The 24158-nt window shown below is 43.9% G+C and overlaps 1 protein-coding gene across 1 annotated transcript in view; it reads left to right on the plus strand.

Annotated features, from left to right (window-relative positions):
* Positions 1-24158, plus strand: part of LOC124556378 (dynein axonemal intermediate chain 3-like) — a 293608-nt gene that overhangs the window by 227132 nt on the left and 42318 nt on the right. Inside the window, exons 10-11 of the mRNA XM_047130341.1 lie at positions 2329-2459; positions 9751-9928. Coding sequence (XP_046986297.1) covers positions 2329-2459; positions 9751-9928 — 309 coding nt within the window. The remainder of the gene's footprint in view (positions 1-2328; positions 2460-9750; positions 9929-24158) is intronic.

The raw sequence follows: 24158 nt of genomic DNA on the forward strand, positions 1-24158 counted from the left end.
TGGCTCGTGGAAAGTTATGGTTTGGTGTGGAATATGGGGCTGTCGTATTGTTAGGCCCTTCTTCATTCAGGGCACACTAACAACAGCTCGTTGCCTACAGTTGTTAGACGAAGATGTGATTTCAGTCACCGTATTACCGATTAAGAGTCCACTGTGCTACCTCGCTCAGTGAAACGCGTAAACTACAAACGTACCTATCGTATCACAACGTTAAAAAACTTCTGTTGCTGTAATAATTTAAGATGACTTTACAGTACACGTAACGTACTTTTTCTTTTAAGCATGATCCTAATAAATCATACGGAAATGAAATCTATAGCCTTTACTTAACTGTAATTTAATGTGTACTTTTAAGTCAAACCCTTTTTAAATTTATTTTGTCAAAAAACATTACAACAGGGTTTGTGTCACTGTGTTTTTGTCTCAGTGGGTAAGGTTACTGTAACTGTAATTAACTCATAATTTTAGAAAGGCATCTGTCCCAGAAGCCGTTTCACTTCGGAGCCACCGACGCAACTCTAATGGAAATGAATTACATGCTAGACGACACTAAGGAAGAGCTAATGACAGGTAATTTGTTTCATTGTAACGCTATTTATAATTAACTTGATAGATCTACTAACGTAATTATTTAAGGTTGAATAACAAGTACACTTGTTCTGTACTACTGATTTTTGTTTATTTCTAACTAGTTTTCGGCTTATTTTTGTTAGATTTTAACATTGGCTCAGAAACTGTTAAACTAAGCACTCTTCATTTACGTTCTGCAACAAACTTTTTTTTACATTGTAAACTAAACTTTATGCAATGGACAATATTATAAACAATAATTAAAATACATAATCATACGGTATTACAGATTATACGGTTATGATGGCATAGTTTGAGAACTATCTAACTAATAACTTGTAAATACATTGTGTAATAAACACTTTACTCATTGTTAATAACATGTTTGTGTAATGGGCAATATTAAACACACTACATGGTTAAATACCAAATATCACACAAACACGCTGCTTTCCGCTCCATGGTACATCGTCTTAAATCTACATCAATCTCAAAACGGAATTTTCAGACAGAATCAGACACAATTAAATATATCGTATCAAACAGTGGCTATACCCCTGAATTAATTGATAAAATTTTACACAAAAAAGAAGCAATATGTTACTATATGTATATGCCCTCTCTGCAACAACATTCATATATGTAATCAACCCATGTACTACCCCCTATTTTGGAAAGTTATCCGACAAATTAGCCAAAACCTTCAAATCCTGCAATTACAAAACTTCATTTTATGTTAGAGGCACTAGAGTTCATATCCTATTCAACAGCATGGACAAAAAAGATTTGCTGACTAACAGTGGTGTTTAAAAAATCACTTGCAGTGACTACAGCAAACTGTATATTGGTCAGACAGGCAGGACCATAACATCTAGGTCGAATACACCTGGAATTAAGAAAGGCTTCACCTTTGCCGAACATGTGCTGAAGGAAGGACATGGATAGCAAGTCCACACAGAGATACTGCGCCTAGCCTACAAAGGAATAAAACTAAGCCATTTAGAAGCACTTGAGGTGAACAGACATTTAGCTCAAAACCCCAGCTGGTTCTAAATGATCTACTACAGCTGAGCACATCCCCACTTTTAAGCTTCATATGATGCAGTCAACCAGCCGCATACCCATCATCCGCCACAATGACACATTCTGCTATACAAAATCAAAACACAATAGAATTTCCTATTCTTCACCTTGCTTACCCCGTAGACTTCAACAATATACCTTACAATACTTTAATATTACGTATTTTAACTGTGTTCTGTGTTGAATATTGCCCATTACTTAAAAATGCTGTTAACAATGGGAAACATGTTTGTTGGACAACATTAATGAAGAACGCTTAGTTTAATAGTATCTCATCCAATGTCAAGACCTCACAAAATTTAGTATTATAACCATTTACCTGTAATGTTGTGTATTTATTTATTGTGCTTAACCTTTTCCATTGTGTGAAGTGTAATTTCAACGTTAAGAAACAAGTTTGACGCACAGTACTCTGTGCAAGTGACAGTATCTTTGCGTGTGTTTAGTTACCTAAGAACTAGTGTCTCTTTTAGACGCTAGTCAGTTATTTCCTGAAAATTGCCTAATAAGCCGAAAATTAGTATGAAATGAACAAAAATCAGTAGAACAAGAACGGTGTACTTTGCTATTCAACCTCAAATATGGAATTGTTCTAGGAAGAAGTAACGGAAGAATCCATAAATAACGTAGTTATTTTTACCGATCGAAAGATCTCACTTGTGTATCTTCACACAGCTTTGCAGTTCACTTCCATGGCAGATGTGCATGACGGACCAATAGAAGCGCTGGAAAGGTCTCACTTTGTTGAAGAGATATTAATTAGTCTTGGAGGCAGAGTGTTCGCTATTTGGAGCGAAGATTACAAGGTAATAAAACTATATTCAAACGACGAAATGGAATCAGCATGTTATAATAAAAACCATTTTTTGTAGTGAGTAATTGTAAGGCCTCTTCGAAAACACACACTCCTTCAACGCTGTGGTCACATTATCTCTCGGGAAGTAACGTATAATATGCCCGCCCGGTTAGCCGTGTGGTCTAATGCATGGCTTTCCGGAGTGGGAAGGAGCGCCTGGTCCCCGGCACGAATCCGCCCGGCGGATTTGTGTCGAGGTCCGATGAGCCGACCAGTCTGTGGATGGTTTTTAGGCGGTTTTCCATCTGCCTCGGCGAATGCAGGCTCGTTCCCCTTATTCCGCCTCAGCTACACTATGTCGGCGATTGCTGTGTAAACAAGTTCTCCACGTACGCTTACACCAGCATTACTCTACCACGCAAACATAGGGATTACACTAGTATGGTGTGAGACGTTCCCTGGGGGAGGTCCACCGGGGGCCGCACAGCACAATAACCCTGAAAGAGTGGTTCAGTGTGTGGCGGCAGAGGAGTGAAGTGAACTGCGGTAGTCGTCGTGGGGTTGTGGACCGCTGCGGCTGCGGCGGGGACGGTTAACATACAATACAATATAACGTATAATACGACACAGCAACAACAAGCTCGAATACTGTCAAAAAGCCTGTTATGGGTTTCCATTATCTTATCGCGATTTCTGTTAGAGCAAAATAACTTATTAACTGGTCCACAAGAGTAAAAAGTAATTCCATTGCTTCTAAAATAATATATTAGTCGCTAGCATAGTTCTATTCAAGTACAACGAGGTAAGATAACCTATGCTCCCTAATGCCAGTTTTCTGGAAGCAAGGTGAAAACGCTTGCTATCTTTTTTCCCTGTCGTTATACAAGGTGGTCCATAGACGTGGAACCACCCTTGTACAACAAAAACGTGTAGATAACATAAAAAGTCAGTTAGTATGATAGGGAAAGGGGGGGGGGGGGCGGGAGACCTGTGAAGCTACGTTACCAACACGATGGTTATTTTAGAAGCCACCATCTAAGATGTGACTCTCAATTAGCATATAGAAAGGGTTTCATGTTAGAAATCAGACTGATGGAGAATTACACGAGAAAAACAATGGTTTCTTTCATTTGAGCATAGCTGTACTCATTTTCTAGTTATGTCAGCTTCTGGTTCAGAACAAGGCTGATGCTGGTGATAACTCATGAAGACTGAAAGGTATCCTCGACGTGTTGTCCAGCACACTGTTTCTTTCGTTATGGTCTTTAACAAGTACATGTACTGGAAAGTGAGCGCAAGCATCAGCAATCCGCTCCCTAAGGTATTCAAGGTTTCTGATCTCCACTGCAAACACAATTGCCTTCGTATGTCCCCACAGATAGAAATTTTATGAACTTAAATCCAGGTAACATGGCGGACACTCCACCGGACGTATCCATCTACGAGGTAACTAGATATCCAGATAAGCCCAGACAGCTAGCCAATAATCAGGTGGGACACCACTGTGCTGAAAGAAAGATGGAAATTACCCGTGTTCAGGCTGCAGCGACGGCAGCACATGGTCCAACAACTGCATATAACCGGCTGCTATTAGTGAACACTGAATGAAGGAGGCCCCAACAAGACGAAGACTCCACATTTCACAACAAACCACCACCTTCAATGAAGTATCTTCGATGGACTTATCCACTGGAGGTTGACATCTGACCAGTATCTGTGACTCTGTTTATTTACCTCTCCGTTCATGTAGAAATTCGCTTCGTATGTAAATAGTACGTCGAAATGGAAAAGACGGCTTTCGTCCAGTTTGTGTGTCGCCCAAACAGCAAACGCCCTTGGTGATATGTTATAACATTCGCATTTTGTAAAGGTTTCATTTGTGCATGGTCTGAGTTCTCAATATTGATAGCGTTGTTTGAAATCCTCTGTGATAACTTATATGAGGATGATCTCAATGTTTTCAATTGTTAATACCATCAGTTTTTTCACAGCACCGGTAAGGAAGAGAAATCAGTCATAATTCGATAATGAATAAATCAGGGGTCAAATGAAAGACACCAATGTAACAAACTTTACAGACATTTTCAAACCTTTACGAATTTTTTTCTTGCTGACAACCCCCACAAAATGAAGAAAGGAAAAAATTATCGGTTAATATATTTTCACTGCTCATGCAGTAAAACTGGTGCGTGAAATAAGATATTTTAATTTATTGTGTCTTTACTACTAACTGTATTTGCGACACATTCTGCAGACAGGATTCACATGTACCACTGAATGTACTAGCAAATTAATATCATTGTGCGACACATAGTTGAGAAGATATAACGTCACAAATACTGAGACGCGTGAAAAACTGCTTCATCATATAAAACGTTTAAATTCAGTACTTCATTGCTACTACATCTATTCGCAGCACTTTTCTTAGGCAATAGCCATATGTAGCTGAATTTAAATACAAAAAATTTCATTTTACAACACATAGTGCAGGATATATGACGTCATAAACACTGAGATGCCTGAGAAAATGCCGCAAAATGCTGCGTGAAACAAGACATTTTAATTTATTGTGACTTTATTACTAACTCTATTCACAACACATTTCACAGACAGTAGCTACATATACCACTGCATGTTCCTGCAAACTTATATCGTTATACAGGATATACACTACTGGCCATTAAAATTGCTACACCACGAAGATGATGTGGTACAGACGCGAAATTTAACCGACAGGAAGAAGATGCTGTGATATTCAAATGATTAGCTTTTCAGAGCATTCACATAAGGTTGGCGCCGGTGGCGACACCTACAACGTGCTGACATGAGGAACGTTTCCAACAGATTTCTCATACACAAACAGCAGTTGACCGGCGTTGGCTGGTGAAACGTTGTTGTGATTCCTCTTGTAAGGAAGAGAAATGCGTACCATCACGTTTCCGACTTTGATAAAGGTCGGATTGTAGCCTATCATGATTGCGGTTTATCGTATCACGACAAAGGCCTCGTATCACTAGCAGTCGAGATGGCAGGCATCTTATCCGCATGGCTGTAACGGATCGTGCAGCCACGTCTCGATCCCTGAGTCTACAGATGGGGACGTTTGCAAGACAACAACCATCTTCACGAACAGTTCGACGACGTTAGCAGCAGCACGGACTATCAGCTCGGGGACCATGGCTGTGGTTACCCTTGACGCTGCATCACAGACAGGAGCGCCTGCGATGGTGTATTCAACGACGAACCTGGGTGCACGAATGGCAAAACGTCATTTTTTCGGATGAGTCCAGGTTCTGTTTACAGCATCCTGATGGTCGCATCCGTGTTTGGCGACATCGCGGTGAACGCACATTGGAAGCGTGTATTCGTCATCGCCATACTGGCGTATCACCAGGCGTGATGGTATGGGGTGCCATTGGTTACACGTCTCGGTCACTCTTGTTCGCATTGACGGAACTTTGAACAGTGGACGCTACATTTCACTCGTGTTACGACCCGTGGCTCTACCATTCATTCGATCCCTGCGAAACCCTACACTTCAGCAGGATAATGCAGGACCGCATGTTGCAGGTCCTGTACGGGCCTTTCTGGATACAGAAAATGTTCGACTGCTGCCCTGGCCAGCACATTCTCCAGATCTCTCACCAATTGAAAACGTCTGGTCAGTGGTGGTCGAGCAACAGGTTCGTCACAATACACCAGTCACTACTCTCGATGAACTGTGGTATCGTGTTGAAGCTGCATGGGCAGCTGTACCAGTACACGCCATCCAAGCTCTTTTTGACTCAATGCCCAGGCGTATCAAGGCCGTTATTACGGCCAGAAGTGGTTGTTCTGGGTACTGATTTCTCAGGATCTACGCACCCAAATTGCGTGAAAATGTAATCACATGTCAGTTCTAGTATAATATATTTGTCCAATGAATACCCGTTGATCATCTTCATTTCTTCTTGGTGCAGCAATTTTAATGGCCAGTAGTGTAGTTCAGGAGATACAATGTCATAAATATTGAGCTGCGTGAAAATAAAACGGCAGGGCGAAAATGTTAATTTCGATCTGAAAAGAAACGTTACGGGGGGTGAGAACAACGAGCCTCCTATTAGGGTGAGCGTGGTAACGTGGAGAGAGAAGGGGGACAAGGAGATGGACAGACAGCGAGGGGCAATGAGGAGATGGACACAGACAGGGGGAAGGGGGAGATGAACAGAGAGAGGGGGATCATGGCGAGGTATGGGTCAGTACACTGCACTCCCAGCTGTTGTCAGGTTAGCGGACCTGGTGCGGCTACTGCTCCAAACAATGCTGCTACTCGCTACTAGCTCCTCGGTTGGGTGAGTGAACCCTGTTTTAGTCTACTAACTAAGGACAAATACCTGGCGGTACTGAGAATGGAACCCAGATCCTCCGCATGGTAGTCAGTCACACTGAGCACTGTGTCGTATCAGTTGTTTCGGTGTTGAAATGGCTGAAAGGGCTCTGAGCACTATGGGACTTAACTTCTGAGGTCATCAGTCCCCGAGAACTTAGAACTACTTAAACCTAACTAACCTAAGGACATCACACACATCCATGCCCGAGGCAGGATTCGAACCTGCGACCGTAGCGGTCGCGCGGTTCCAGACTGTAGCGCCTAGAACCGCTCGGCCACCTCGGCCGGCTTGTTTCGGTGTGGACACGTGGACGCAAAATGGTTAGTCTATCCTGACAGGCATAGTCCACTTGGTGCAGTTACGACCGTGAATAAAACATGAAAACATCAGGTAGAAATCATGAGACGTGTTTATGGTAAGACTGTTAGACGCAGAGAAAAACCAGCTAACACACTTAAGTGGGTATATATTAAGGCATCAATAATCACAGTAACTGCATTTATACCCCAACACCCTGCATATACTACGCACGCTATTGTACACTCTATGGCAGAGGCTGCTCCGTACCAATATGATAGATTTTCTGTCCTATTCCATTCGCTGTTTGAGGAAGGGAAAAATTGCTGTCTACATGCCTCTGTTCATGCCTAAATCTGTTATCTTATTCTCATGATTCCTATGCGAGATATACCATGGTGGCAGCATAACGTCCGCACAGTCTTCTTCGAATACAGACTCTCCAAATTCACGCAACAGAAGTTGTACCGTACTGACGCATGGACGACGATATATGGAAGTATGGGTCGGGCTGTGAATCGTGCACGGATAGCTGAAATGGATAGAGTGACTACTCGCGGTAAGCGGAAAATCAGGGTTCGAGTCCCGGTCCGACACAAATTTTCAGTGTAGTCATTCTATTCTACAGCTGGAGTTCCCCTGTATTCGCAACTGCAAATACATTTCCTGTATCACCCAACAGAGTTCCGCGAGAACTACCTACGTCGTCTTTCTTCCAAGGATATCCATTTAATTTTCCCAAGTATTTCTGTTCTGCTTTCTAATCGGATAAACCGACCTGTTATGATCTTAGCAGCGCGTCTCTGAAATCCTTCGATGTCTGTTGCCATGCCTATATAATGAGGACTCCAAACAATGTGACAATACCACAGAATTGGAGGCTGTAGCGTCTTGTATGTCATTTCTTTTACAGATACATTGTATTTTACCAGAACACTTTCGGTAAAACTACGAGTAATTCTTCCATTTCCTACCCTAATATTGATTTTATGCTACCATTGCATTTCATGTGGCTTCTTACACTTAATATGACCCCAAAACACTCACAGGACGAGACGGGCTCAAGACATTCAACAGCAATCTTGTAATTCCTTCTCTTTGTTATAGGCATTGTCTTACATCTATCTATATTTAAAGAGAGCAGTCATTCATTAAATCAAGTGGAAATTTTATCCAAGTATTTTGACATTTCCTTACGATGGTCCAATAACTACACTGTCCTGAAGACAACAGCATGGTCCACGAACGTCTTACAGAGCTGCTGATCCTCTATGATAAATCATTTATGTATACAGAGAACATTAGCGGTTCCTGTTACGCTACGCTGGGACACAGCCGAGGTTACTTTCGTTTCTGTTGAACACATGGTAAAGTCTATTTCACCCGCCTGTAAGGCTACGACCAGACTTTTGCATTAAGCAAAGGAGATTTTTTATTGATTACATTGCAAAGGGTAATTTATTAACTGGCAAATATTAATCAAGTTATCTGAAATAACTGCCCTCCGTCTGCAGGCCACAAGTGGCCCATCGAGACCATCTGACCGCCGTGTCATCCTCAGATGAGAATGCGGATAGGAGGGGCGTGTGGTCAGTACACCGCTCTCCCGGTCGTTATGATGGTTTTCTTTGACCGGAGCCGCTACTACTCGGTCGAGTAGCTCCTTAATTGGCATCATGAGGCTGAGTGCACCCCGAAAAATGGCAACAGCGCATATAAATGACCTGGGTGACAATCTGAGCAGTTCTCTTAGGTTGTTCGCAGATGATGCTGTAATTTACCGTCTAGTAAGGTCATCCGAAGACCAGTATCAGTTGCAAATCGATTTAGAAAAGATTGCTGTATGGTGCGGCAGGTGGCAGTTGACGCTAAATAACGAAAAGTGTGAGGTGATCCACATGAGTTCCAAAAGAAAGCCGTTGGAATTCGATTACTCGATAAATAGTACAATTCTCAAGGCTGTCAATTCAACTAAGTACCTGGGTGTTAAAATTACGAACAACTTCAGTTGGAAAGACCACATAGATAATATTGTGGGGAAGGTGAGCCAAAGGCTGCGTTTCATTGGCAGGACACTTAGAAGATGCAACAAGTCCACTAAAGAGACAGCTTACACTACACTCGTTCGTCCTCTGTTAGAATATTGCTGCGCGGTGTGGGATCCTTACCAGGTGGGATTGACGGAGGACATCGAAAGGGTGCAAAAAAGGGCAGCTCGTTTTGTATTATCACGTAATAGGGGAGAGAGTGTGGCAGATATGATACGCGAGTTGGGATGGAAGTCATTAAAGCAAAGACGTTTTTCGTCGCGGCGAGATCTATTTACGAAATTTCAGTCACCAACTTTCTCTTCCGAACGCTAAAATATTTTGTTGAGCCCAACCTACATAGGTAGGAATGATCATCAAAATAAAATAAGAGAAATCAGAGCTCGAACAGAAAGGTTTAGGTATTCGTTTTTCCCGCGCGCTGTTCGGGAGTGGAATGGTAGAGAGATAGTATGATTGTGGTCCGATAAACCCTCTGCCAAGCACTTAAATGTGAATTGCAGAGTAATCATGTAGATGTAGATGTAATTGTAGATGTAGATGTCCAAGTACCGGCCACGCCCGACAGCACAACTCCGTGTTCCAGGGGCAGCCTCTCTACTGGAGACAGTATAAGATTCGACTGACAGCTTGCCGTTGGTTCCTTCATCGTCCCAGCATGTTTCTTATTGCGAGAGAGGATGGACGTTTCGAAACCTGGAACTGGTTTCTTGACAGTTGTCAACCAATACACATAACCGATGTTTTGGGAAAGCCACTGACAGGTAAGCGTAACAATACCAAAACTACATTTATGAAACAAACTATACTTTTTCAGATGAAGTGGAAGTCTATGTCGCTTTTTGGAAAAAAAAATGGCCTACTGACGTAATGCAACACTTGTATATCGAGTGTCTCAAAGTGTACCAAAGACAAAACTATCATTACATATTCAATCATTCACTGACTTTAAATAAATAATATTCAAGTGATCGAACTGTCACGTTGTATAAAATCTGTCAAGAAAATATGTAATTACTATAAAATCAAAAACGCACGTCTTAGGTAGGGAATTGGAATCTCTTTGTGATTGATAATCTTTGTTTTTGTATAAAATTTTACAGATACAGGGAGCATAATGTTAATACAGAGTGTTTCAAAAATGACCGGTATATTTGAAACGGTAATAAAAACTAAACGAGCAGCGATAGAAATACACCGTTTGTTGCAATATGCTTGGGACAACAGTACATTTTCAGGCAGACAAACTTTCGAAATTACAGTAGTTACAATTGTCAATAACAGATGGCGCTGCGGTCTGGGAAACTCTATAGTACGATATTTTCCACATATCCACCATGCGTAGCAATAATATGGCGTAGTCTCTGCATGAAATTACCCGAAACCTTTGACAACGTGTCTGGCGGAATGGCTTCACATGCAGATGAGATGTACTGCTTCAGCTGTTCAATTGTTTCTGGATTCTGGCGGTACACCTGGTCTTTCAAGTGTCCCCACAGAAAGAAGTCACAGTGGTTCATGTCTGGTGAATAGGGAGGCCAATCCACGCCGCCTCCTGTATGTTTCGGATAGCCCAAAGCAATCACACGATCATCGAAATATTCATTCAGGAAATTAAAGACGTCGGCCGTGCGATGTGGCCGGGCACCATCTTGCATAAACCACGAGGTGTTCGCAGTGTCGTCTAAGGCAGTTTGTACCGCCACAAATTCACGAAGAATGTCCAGATAGCGTGATGCAGTAATCGTTTCGGATCTGAAAAATGGGCCAATGATTCCTTTGGAAGAAATGGCGGCCCAGACCAGTACTTTTTGAGGATGCAGGGACGATGGGACTGCAACATGGGGCTTTTCGGTTCCCCATATGCGCCAGTTCTGTTTATTGACGAAGCCGTCCAGGTAAAAATAAGCTTCGTCAGTAAACCAAATGCTGCCCACATGCATATCGCTGTCATCAATCCTGTGCACTATGTTGTTTGTTGTTGTGGTCTTCAGTCCTGAGACTGGTTTGATGCAGCTCTCCATGCTACTCTATCCTGTGCAAGCTTTTTCATCTCCCAGTACCTACTGCAACCTGCATCCTTCTGAATCTGCTTAGTGTATTCATCTCTTGGTCTCCCTCTACGATTTTTACCCTCCACGCTGCCCTCCAATACTAAATTGGTGATCCCTTGATGCCTCAGAACATGTCCTACCAACCGATCCCTTCTTCTGGTCAAGTTGTGCCACAAACTTCTCTTCTCCCCAATCCTATTCAATACTTCCTCATTAGTTATGTGATCTACCCATCTAATCTTCAGCATTCTTCTGTAGCACCACATTTCGAAAGCTTCTATTCTCTTCTTGTCCAAACTATTTATCGTCCATGTTTCACTTCCATACATGGCTACACTCCATACGAATACTTTCAGAAATGACTTCCTGACACTTAAATCAATACTGGATGTTAACAAATTTCTCTTCTTCAGAAACGCTTTCCTTGCCATTGCCAGCCTACATTTTATATCCTCTCTACTTCGACCATCATCAGTTATTTTGCTCCCCAAATACCAAAACTCCTTTACTACTATAAGTGTCTCACTTCCTAATCTAATTCCCTCAGCATCACCCGACTTAATTAGACTACATTCCATTATCCTTGTTTTGCTTTTGTTGATGTTCATCTTATATCCTCCTTTCAAGACACTGTCCATTCCATTCAACTGCTCTTCCAAGTCCTTTGCTGTCTCTGACAGAATTACAATGTCATCGGCGAACCTCAAAGTTTTTATTTCTTCTCCATGAATTTTAATACCTACTCCGAATTTTTCTTTTGTTTCCTTTACTGCTTGCTCAATATACAGATTGAACAACATCGGGGAGAAGCTACAACCCTGTCTTACTCCTTTCCCAACCACTGCTTCCCTTTCATGTCCCTCGACTCTTATAACTGCCATCTGGTTTCTGTACAAATTGTAAATAGCCTTTCGCTCCCTGTATTTTACCCCTGCCACCTTTAGAATTTGAAAGAGAGTATTCCAGTCAACATTGTCAAAAGCTTTCTCTAAGTCTACAAATGCTAGAAACGTAGGTTTGCCTTTCCTTAATCTTTCTTCTAAGATAAGTCGTAAGGTCAGAATTGCCTCACGTGTTCCAGTGTTTCTACGGAATCCAAACTGATCTTCCCCGAGGTTGGCTTCTACTAGTTTTTCCATTCGTCTGTAAAGAATTCGTGTTAGTATTTTGCAGCTGTGACTTATTAAGCTGATAGTTCGGTAATTTTCACATCTGTCAACACCTGCTTTCTTTGGGATTGGAATTATTATATTCTTCTTGAAGTCTGAGGGTATTTCGCCTGTTTCATACATCTTGCTCACAAGATGGTAGAGTTTTGTCAGGACTGGCTCTCCCACGGCCGTCAGAAGTTCCAATGGAATATTGTCTACTCCGGGGGCCTTGTTTTGACTCAGGTCTTTCAGCGCTCTGTCAAACTCTTCACGCAGTATCGTATCTCCCATTTCATCTTCATCTACATCCTCTTCCATTTCCATAATATTGTCCTCAAGTACATCGCCCTTGTATAGACCCTCTATATACTCCTTCCACCTTTCTGCTTTCCCTTCTTTGCTTAGAACTGGGTTTCCATCTGAGCTCTTGATATTCATACAAGTCGTTCTCTTATCTCCAAAGGTCTCTTTAATTTTCCTGTGGGCGGTATCTATCTTACCCCTAGTGAGATAGGCCTCTACATCCTTACATTTGTCCTCTAGCCATCCCTGCTTAGCCATTTTGCACTTCCTGTCGATCTCATTTTTGAGACGTTTGTATTCCTTTTTGCCTGTTTCACTTACTGCATTTTTATATTTTCTCCTTTCATCAATTAAATTCAATATTTCTTCTGTCACCCAAGGATTTCTACTAGCCCTCGTCTTTTTACCTACTTGATCCTCTGCTGCCTTCACTACTTCATCCCTCAAAGCTACCCATTCTTCTTCTACTGTATTTATTTCCCCCATTCCTGTCAATTGCTCCCTTATGCTCTCCCTGAATCTCTGTACAACCTCTGGTTCTTTTAGTTTATCCAGGTCCCATCTCCTTAAATTCCCACCTTTTTGCAGTTTCTTCAGTTTTAATCTACAGGTCATAACCAATAGATTGTGGTCAGAGTCCACATCTGCCCCTGGAAATGTCTTACAATTTAAAACCTGGTTCCTAAATCTCTGTCTTACCATTATATAATCTATCTGATACCTTTTAGTATCTCCAGGGTTCTTCCAGGTATACAACCTTCTTTCATGATTCTTAAACCAAGTGTTAGTTATGATTGTGTTGTGCTCTGTGCAAAATTCTACCAGGCGGCTTCCTCTTTCATTTCTGTCCCCCAATCCATATTCACCTACTATGTTTCCTTCTCTCCCTTTTCCTACACTCGAATTCCAGTCACCCATGACTATTAAATTTTCGTCTCCCTTCACAATCTGGATAATTTCTTTTATTTCATCATACATTTCTTCAATTTCTTCGTCATCTGCAGAGCTAGTTGGCTGTGCACTATATCGTTAGCGAATGTCTCTCGTGCAGCAATGGTAGCGGCGCTGAGGGGTTGCCGCGTTTGAATTTTGTATGGATAGAGGTGTAAACTCTGGCGCATGAGACGATACGTGGATGGTTCAAAAATGGTTCAAATGGCTCTGAGCACTATGCGACTTAACTTCTGAGGTCATTAGTCGCCTAGAACTTAGAACTAATTAAACCTAACTAACCTAAGGACATCACACACCCATGCCCGAGGCAGGATTCGAACCTGCGACCGTAGCGGTCGCTCGGCTCCAGACTGTAGCGCCTAGAACCGCACGGCCACTCCGGCCGGCTACGTGGATGTTGGCGTCATTTGGACCGCAGCTGCAACACGGCGAACAGAAACCCGAGGCCGCTGTTGGATCACCTGCTGCACTAGCTGCGCGTTGCCCTCTGTGGTTGCCATACGCGGTCGCCCTACCTTTCCAGCACGTTCATCCGTCACGTTCCCCGTCCGTTGAAATTTTTCAAACAGATCCTTTATTGTATCGCTTTTCGGTCCTTTGGTTACATTAAACCTCCGTTGAAAACTTCATCTTGTTGCAACAACACTGTGTTCTAGGCGGTGGAATTCCAACACCAGAAAATTCCTCTGTTCTAAGGAATAAACCATGTTGTCCACAGCACACGTGCACGTTGTGAACAGCACACGCTTACAGCAGAAAGACGACGTACAGAATGGCGCACCCACAGACTGCGTTGTCTTCTATATCTTTCACATCACTTGCAGCGCCATCTGTTGTTGAAAATTGTAACTACTGTAATTTCGATAGTTTGTCCGCCTGAACATGTATTGTTGTTCCAAGCATATTGCAACAAACGGTGTATTTCTATCGCTGCTCGTTTAGTTTTTATTGCCGTTTCAAATATACCGGTCATTTTTGAAACACCCTGTATAAACAATAAGCGTGTTACAACGTCACATGTTTGTCAGCACAGTCAACTCAATTTGTTAAGCAGTTTCGTTAGCCTTGAATAAGGGCAGTCTGAAATAGCAGAAGTAAGCCACGAATACAGTGCCATTTATTGGAAGATGTTTTCAGTGTTCCGTTTTCGTTAGCACAAAAAGATAGAAGTCTCTTCGGTTAGAGAAACGATGTGAGGAAGTTATTGTATTGAAAGCGAAAAACTGGAGTTATCTCAAATCAGATTGTGGACCTACAGTTCTCCTTTTTCAATATCCCCTTGTAGCAGACGGAACTGGCAATTCATTTTGGCTGAAATATTCCACCTGTTGAAAAAAGCTATGGTCATGACTCTACCTGCAGACAGCTGCGTCTTGAACTTAGTTTAATTGTAGATTTGCAATTCCCCTAAGAAGTGGCCTCTCGTATGTCATCTGGCTCGCAGTGATAACACCATAACTTCATATATGGTTTAGTAAGTGCCCAGATAGTCACTCAGGGGTAAAGTCCTAAGGTACCAAAAACAGTATTTAACAAGGTCATTACAGTGACAAAAGTAAGTTTCAGAACACATAACCTGCGTGGAGTTTTATCCTCAATTCCATTAAGTTTCAGCGTCGTGATGAGATGGATGAGTATCTCCTTACGCTAAAGGATATTAGACATTAGGACGCACTAAGTCTCTTCTCTGAGAATAAAATTCAGTCGTCAGTTGCACAATTATTTTTATTTCGCTTTACCAGTTTCAGTAGATTAATATTTCGTCTTGAGAAGCCTACAGAATTTGGGATATTATAAATCATTAGAACTTGGCTATATATCTTTGTAAAGTATAAATATTGTATTACAAAAACATACTTAATATTTGTTTAGCAGATGTCAGTATCTTCTTCACAGGAGCGTAATGTCATAACATGTCCAAGAATGTACATGGGGTATGTGATAATTATAAACACACGTTCATAATTTACAAAAAAGAATCACATTTATGGATATAGTCTAGTTGTTGCGTTAGCAGGAAGGAGCATATACAAAAGCACATAAAAATTGTTATACCGGAGCCAAGTTAGCCCCTGAGGGCCGGCAACCCATATAACACCACAGAGGATGAGGTTGTCTAAGCCCAAGGCGTACCCAAAAGCACCATGTTAAACACCTGCCATTTACATACAAGATAATGGAAACAGACATTCCGACCACTACTTCCTGCAGGGGGAGCTCGAGCTACGGCTGCAGGAAGTATCACTACGCCAAAACCTGACTGGCTGGAGACAGCTATTTAGGGGCAAGAACCAGGCCCGAAGTCCAGGTGATCATTGTAGGCAAAACCACCCCTTCCTTCTACCTCCTCAATTTCTATATTAGCATCTGTGGCCGTCCTATCGCCCTCACCCCCACCCTTAAGTACCTTGGCGTCACCCTCGACCGTCGCCTCTCCTGGACCCCCTATCTCCGGACAATCCAAGCCAAGGCACGTTCCCAGCTCCATCTGCTCAAGCTCCTTTCTGGCCATACATGGGGTCTGGACCTCTCCACCATCCTCCACACCTATAAATCCCTCATCCGCCCTATCCTCTGCTACATCCATCCTGCCTGGATCTCCGCTCCTCCTACCTTTTAGAAATCCCTTCAAATCCTTGAACGCCATGCTCTCCGCCTCGCCTATCGTATCCGTCTCCCCTCCCCCATCTGGATCCTGTACGATCTTATTCCATTCCCCTAGCTCCTCCTCTTCCTCGAATGGATATGGATCCTATACACCTCCCGTAAACTAGATCCCCCACACCCGCTTGTCTCTCACATCCTCTCCCACCCCCGTCTGCTGCCGCGCCTGTATTTCCATGTCCCACCTGCTCTCCATGTCTCCACCCTCCTTACCCTCTCCCAAGGTGGCTTCCGCCAGCTCTTCCTCCCTGATGATGCCCTCCTCCCCTCCATCTACTCCTCCTATCAACTTTGATCCTCCCCTCCCACTTCCTGTTTTTTTTCCCTTGGAGCACCCTCTCTCCCTTCTCTCCCCCTTCCCTCCCTCCTCCCTTGTCCCCACTCCTCCCCCGGGCTTCCCCTACCCCCATGCCTCCATTCCTCCTACCATCTCCTCTGCCATTGGCATCTTTGTTCTCCCCTCTCCCCCTCCCCACCCCCTTCTTCCCCTCTCGGCAGGTTCCCAGACTCGCACACGTTAAGTGGACATTCGCGCGCCGGAGATCATCGCCATCAGTTTCTCGTGTGTGTGCCATCGTGCTTGTGGTTTAGTGTTCGTCGCCGCCACGCTCCTTCGTTCACCTGTACCATCTACGTCGTCAGTGTTTGTGCACAGTGCTGACAGTTTTTTAGTGTGTTTTTTGTCGAGTGTGAACGGCTTCGTGTTATTTGTTTCTGTGTCTACTGTTTTTTGCCCGCCACTTTGTTCAGTATCTTATGTGTCTTCTGCGTATTTTCATTGTCAAACTTGTGGCTGAAGAGCAGCGTAGTATGCTGCTGCCAGCCCACCTTATGTAAAGGTGTTTAAATAACAATAAAGAAAAAGAAAAGAAAGCCCGAAGTCCAATTCACGCCGGATGCCGACCTCGTGTACTGCGACCGTTGAAGAGTACGTCTTCGTCTCGTAATTGGACTATTACGAGTGTGTGAATGTGTTACCACGAACCTTTGTGGAAAATTAGAAGTGAACTTTTGTTTCTCTCAATTAGGAGACATTTTTCGTTATTGTTACCTTTCGTTTGTATGTTCTGTCATCAACCCTGTAAACTTACATCAATAAAAGTTGTGTTTGTGAAAAATTGCGAATTGTCAGCCACAACAAAAATTATAAAGAAGATGCTGTAAGCACAACTGTGTGCAAGGTCCAGCTACATGAATGTGACCACAGCCTATTTTCGACGTCAACATGCAATAACCACTCACATACGGCAGGTGGCAGCAGCAATAACAGTCAAAGGCTTATAAAGCGTGTCGGGCGGACGCCGAAAACGGTGCAGTAGTCGTCGAAATGCGGAAACACACGTATAGGATCATTGGCTTTCGGGCCAAGGCTGGAAGCACTTGAGGAACGGCTAAGTTTGTAAACTGTTCGCGGGCCGTCGTGGTTAAGGTGAACCGTGCATGGCAAAATGGCACTATCCAAAACCGGTATCGAGGCAATTGTGGTGCACCACGGGCCATAGTGGTGAACGACGGCTGGGGAGGTGTGTACGGACAAATAGACGTGCAATTGTTGAGCAACTCACCGCCCAGATGAACCAAGGAGCTACTAACAATGTCTCCTCAACGTTGCTGCGTATGGGCCTCCACAGTAGGCGCCTGGTTTATGCACCCATGCTGACTGCTGTTCATGGGCGAGGAGCGGAAATGGACGTCCACAAAGTGCCGACTGGTGGCCTTTTTGGATGAATCACGTCTTATGCTCCATCGGACAGATGCCAGTTGGCGTGTATGGCGTGAATAATCTTCGGAAGGGTCCAGGCGAGAAGAGGGGGCATTATGATCAGGGGAATGTTTTCGTGACATTCCCTGGGTGATCTCGCCATTCTGGAAGGTATAATGGATCAACGCAAGTATTCATCCCTACATGCAGTTTCTTTTTCCTCAGCTCGATGGCATCTACCAGCAGAACAGTGCAATGTGCCACACAGCTCGCAGTATACATGCATGGCTCGAAGAGCACCAGAGTGGGTTTATGTACTCCCCTGGTCATCAGACTCCCCACCTGAAACCCAATAGAGAATCCTTCGGACGACCTCGATCGTACTGTTCGCGCCATGGATCATCAACCGAGAAACCTAGTGCAGCTGGCCACGGCGTTAGAGTCGACAAGGCACCATATCTCCCTGTCGGTACCTTCCCAAACGTCATTGACTCACTTTCTGCACGTCTCGCAGCAGTGTGCGCTACAAAAGTTTACTCAGGCTTTTGACAGGTGGTCGCACTAATGTGTCTGGACAGTGTACTTTACTATGTACATAAATGCGATTCATCTACTGTGAATTCTGTGTTTATAACTGTCACATAAAAATGCACATTTTTGGACATGTTACGGCATTATGCTTCTGTAAAAAAAAGATATTGACATCTGCTTAACAAATATTTAGTAAGTTTTTGTAATACACGTCTTTACATTACATGAATGTATGGCCAAGTTCCAATGATTTATAATATCACAAATGTATAGGCTTCTGAAGGTAATGGTCTAATCGGTTGAAACCAATAAAGTGAAACAAAAACAGATGTGCAGTTCACGACTGAATTTCATTTTGAAATACACTCCTGGAAATGGAAAAAAGAACACATTGACACCGGTGTGTCAGACCCACCATACTTGCTCCGGACGCTGCGAGAGGGCTGTACAAGCAATGATCACACGCACGGCACAGCGGACACACCAGGAACCGCGGTGTTGGCCGTCGAATGGCGCTAGCTGCGCAGCATTTGTGCACCGCCGCCGTCAGTGTCAGCAAGTTTGCCGTGGCATACGGAGCTCCATCGCAGTCTTTAACACTGGTAGCATGCCGCGACAGCGTGGACGTGAACCGTATGTGCATTGACGGACTTTGAGCGAGGGCGTATAGTGGGCATGCGGGAGGCCGGGTGGACGTACCGCCGAATTGCTCAACACGTGGGGCGTGAGGTCTCCACAGTACATCGATGTTGTCGCCAGTGGTTGGCAGAAGGTGCACGTGCCCGTCGACCTGGGACCGGACCGCAGCGACGCACGGATGCACGCCAAGACCGTAGGATCCTACGCAGTGCCGTAGGGGACCGCACCGCCACTTCCCAGCAAATTAGGGACACTGTTGCTCCTGGGGTATCGGCGAGGACCATTCGCAACGGTCTCCATGAAGCTGGGCTACGGTCCCGCACACCGTTAGGCCGTCTTCCGCTCACGCCCCAACATCGTACAGCCCGCCTCCAGTGGTGTCGCGACAGGCGTGAATGGAGGGACGAATGGAGACGTGTCGTCTTCAGCGATGAGAGTCGCTTCTGCCTTGGTGCCAATGATGGTCGTATGCGTGTTTGGCGCCGTGCAGGTGAGCGCCACAATCAGGACTGCATACGACCGAGGCACACAGGGCCAACACCCGGCATCATGGTGTGGGGAGCGATCTCCTACACTGGCCGTACACCACTGGTGATCGTCGAGGGGACACTGAATAGTGCACGGTTCATCCAAACCGTCATCGAACCCATCGTTCTACCATTCCTAGACCGGCAAGGGAACTTGCTGTTCCAACAGGACAATGCACGTCCGCATGTATCCCGTGCCACCCAACGTGCTCTAGAAGGTGTAAGTCAACTACCCTGGCCAGCAAGATCTCCGGATCTGTCCCCCATTGAGCATGTTTGGGACTGGATGAAGCGTCGTCTCACGCGGTCTGCACGTCCAGCACGAACGCTGGTCCAACTGAGGCGCCAGGTGGAAATGGCATGGCAAGCCGTTCCACAGGACTACATCCAGCATCTCTACGATCGTCTCCATGGGAGAATAGCAGCCTGCATTGCTGCGAAAGGTGGATATACACTGTACTAGTGCCGACATTGTGCATGCTCTGTTGCCTGTGCCTATGTGCCTGTGGTTCTGTCAGTGTGATCATGTGATGTATCTGACCCCAGGAATGTGTCAATAAAGTTTCCCCTTCCTGGGACAATGAATTCACGGTGTTCTTATTTCAATTTCCAGGAGTGTATATGCTACGGCTGCTGAGTAAATAAGAGCTCTTTATAAAATCGTAAGCCTCTTGCGTACGCCATCTACGCAAAAGCGAAATAAGTTTTGTGGCATAGCCACGTGACTGATGACGGTGAAAGTTAACTACAAGGAACGACCATGGAACTCAACCTGGAGGTATTAAATACACATCGAAATCTGCCAGCCTATGAAGGGAGAGTAAGAGCAACAACAAACAAAGATCTCTCACTCTAGTAAATATGGCAAGGGCACGCCGCGCGAAGGCCTGGAATTGTGAGAGTGGAATGATATAGAGTGATCACAATATCATACATTATATCATCACTGAAAGGAAAACCCAAGACACCACGGAAAACGTGCAGTAAGGGCAAAATACCTTATCGAGAAGGCTAACAATGAAGAACTGAGATGGACGTTTTAGTGTCTGGGAAGCACTGATTGATGATATAGGCTTCACAGCGCAAGAAATGACAGTGGTTATACACAGAGCAGTGTAGAGGCGTTCCTTGCATTTGGACATCTACATCTACATCTACATTTATACTCCGCAAGCCACCCAACGGTGTGTGGCGGAGGGCACTTTACGTGCCACTGTCATTACCTCCCTTTTCTGTTCCAGTCACGTATGGTTCCCGGGAAGAACAACTGTCTGAAAGCCTCCGTGTGCGCTCGAATCTCTCTAATTTTACATTCGTGATCTCCTCGGGAGGTATAAGTAGGGGGAAGCAATATATTCGATACCTCATCCAGAAACGCACCCTCTCAAAACCTGGCGAGCAATCTACACCGCGATGCAGAGCGCCTCTCTTGCAGAGTCTGCCACTTGAGTTTGCTAAACATCTCCGTAACGCTATCACGGTTACCAAATAACACTGTGACGAAACGCGCCGCTCTTCTTTGGATCTTCTCCATCTCCTCCATCAACCCGATCTGGTATGGATCCCACACTGATGAGCAATACTCAAGTATAGGTCGAACGAGGAGGTGTCCTTTGTTGATGGACTACATTTTCTAAGGACTCTCCCAATGAATCTCAACCTGGTACCCGCCTTACCAACAATTAATTTTATATGATCTTTCCACTTCAAATCGCTCCGCACGCATACTCCCAGATATTTTACAGAAGTAACTGCTACCAGTGTTTGTTCCGCTATCATATAATCATACAATAAAGGATCCTTCTTTCTATGTATTCGCAATACATTACATTTGTCTATGTTAAGGGTCAGTTGCCACTCTCTGCACCAACTGCCTATCCACTGCAGATCTTCCTGCATTTCGCTACAATTTTCTAATGCTGCAACTTCTCTGTATACTACAGCATCATCCGTGAAAAGCCGCATGGAACTTCCGACACGATCTACTAGGTCATTTATATATATTGTGAAAAGCAATGGTCCCATAACACTCCCCTGTGGCACGCCAGACGTTACTTTAACGTCTGTAGACGTCTCGCCATTGATAACAACATGCTGTGTTCTGCTTGCTAAAAACTCTTCAATCCAGAACTGCAGAACTTACAACGCGGAACAAGGAGAGCCACGGAGCTCTACCAGAGCATCATGACCCAAGAAGAAAGAAACCGAAGACTGCATAGATACAGGCATCTCAAACAACGTTTTAAGGAAAATGGAACGACTGACACGATTCGTAAAAACTAACTTACAAACAGACTCCTGGGGAACATCAGAGAAAATAGTCTGCGAGAAAATACGATCGCAAACAGTCTTGCCCACGCTCAAACAGGGGATGGGGCAGTAACAAGTTGGGAACGGTCAGACGCCTTTCTAATGGAAACATTTATTTCTGATGAAGAAGAAGAAGAAGACGAGACAGATGATGAGCGTAGGTTACGAACAGTGTTATCGGAAGACTATTCAAATAATAAGCCTGTACACTCCTTTGCACAAGAGGAAATTAGGCAAATAATTTTGAGATTGAAAAAGAAAAAAATCTCCAGGGCCGGATGGTATCCCTGCTGAAATAATGCAACCCTTATGTGGTCAATTACATATCTATTTGTGTGAACTATCTATCTTGCAGGGGAGAGTCCCTGCGCCGTGGAAGAATGCTGAGGTGTTGATTATTAGAAAGGGGCAAGACAAGGATTCGATGATACACAAATCCTATACCCTAATTTGTCTTCTGAATGTTCTTGGTATGATACGTGATAAACTGTTGTGCAAAAGACTATAAGATCATATATTGCTATACAGGATGTGCCCTCACCTGTACGTATTCAGAATAGGCAAGTCAACTGATGACACTATTAGTAAGACAATCTCGCTATCGATAGACACTCATTATTCATACTCTCTGCCTATGATGATCGATATTGCTGGCGCATTCTATAACTTGTGGTCTTCTTTCTTTGGTCACCTTAGGGAGTTGGAGTGTGCAGAGCAGCTGTTCAATTGCCTGAGAAACTAGTGCCGCTGAAGACATGTATCTTTAATATGCTCAGAAAAGGAAATAACAAAGACTATATCAAAGGCTGTCCGCAGGGATAAGTGTGTGGTCCAGAAATTTTCTATGTAGCATTGGAGACCGTACTATGGGAGTTATATGACAGTGGTAATGTAAGCGGACTGATAGCATTTGCAGACGGCATGTTTTTCATCGTAAGCGATGGCTCGAGAAGAATTATTGAAGACAAATGTAACTTCAAGGGTGGTGTCGAAGTGCCAAACTGTCACTAACACCTCACAAAACTGTGAACCTCCTGACTGGACAGAAGCTATCAAAAAATCCTAAAATAAAATTAAACATCTAAGCGATTAGAAGAATCATAGTAACAAGATATCTAGGGGTATTCATTGATGGACGTAATTTCACGTATCACATAGAGGAGACAGACAGAAAAGGTACAAACGTAATGCACCAAATTACAATCATCGCAAATGTGCAATTTCAACTGCCCTTGAAAAAGTCAGAGCACAAAACAAATCTATATTAGCATCAGTTGAGGATATGACGCGAGCGACTGGGCTTCTAGATTACAGACTGTGACGCCAGCTTCATCAGTCAGACGAGTTCAACGAGAAGTGCTACTGAGACTAACAGGCGTCTACTATATGACCCCACATAACGCATTTTTAGTAATTCTAAGACCTGGAAATGAAGAAAAGAGGAGCCCTATAGTGGTTAAAGAAAGGCACTCATACGTACTCGTATATATCAAGGATACTTGAATCTAAAACAATACCAAAAAGTTAATATAAGATCAGATGACCGGTCGTGGCCCATATGCTACGTATCTGCACAAAATCAAAACATAGATGAATGGTAGATGCGCCTGCGACAGTATGAGCATTTTGGAGGTCACATTGTAGGATTGTGGGCTGTAGGAAGATGCAGTGGGTATTGACAGTCAGGTATTATGGATGATAGGTCCCAAAGTGTCACTGAAGAACCAGTCGATCTGGCGCATCTTCGACAATATTGCAGCCGCAGTATCTACGAAGGGCAAGAAGAAACTCACGAGGCATTTAACCAACTGTCAGCATGCTGCTATCCCGTCAAGAAAACATACTGTACAGATGGACAGAAGGCAGCTGAGATCGGCGACGACTGAATCAAATGATTTTCAAAAGTTTCCCATTCGTGGAATCGATCTTTATTGTTAAATAAACAGTCTTTATAATGAAACTTCCTGTCAGATTAAAACTGTGTGCCCGACCGAGACTCGAACTCGGAACCTTGGCCTTTCACGGGCAAGTGCTCTACCATCTGAGCTACCGAAGCACGACTCACGCAAGGTACTCGCAGCTTTACTTCTGCCAGTATCTCGTCTCCTACCTTCCAAACTTTACAGAAGCTCTCCTGCGAACCTTGCAGAACTAGCACT

Source organism: Schistocerca americana, chromosome X, assembly GCF_021461395.2.
Source record: "Schistocerca americana isolate TAMUIC-IGC-003095 chromosome X, iqSchAmer2.1, whole genome shotgun sequence".
In the NCBI taxonomy this organism is placed as follows: domain Eukaryota; kingdom Metazoa; phylum Arthropoda; class Insecta; order Orthoptera; family Acrididae; genus Schistocerca; species Schistocerca americana.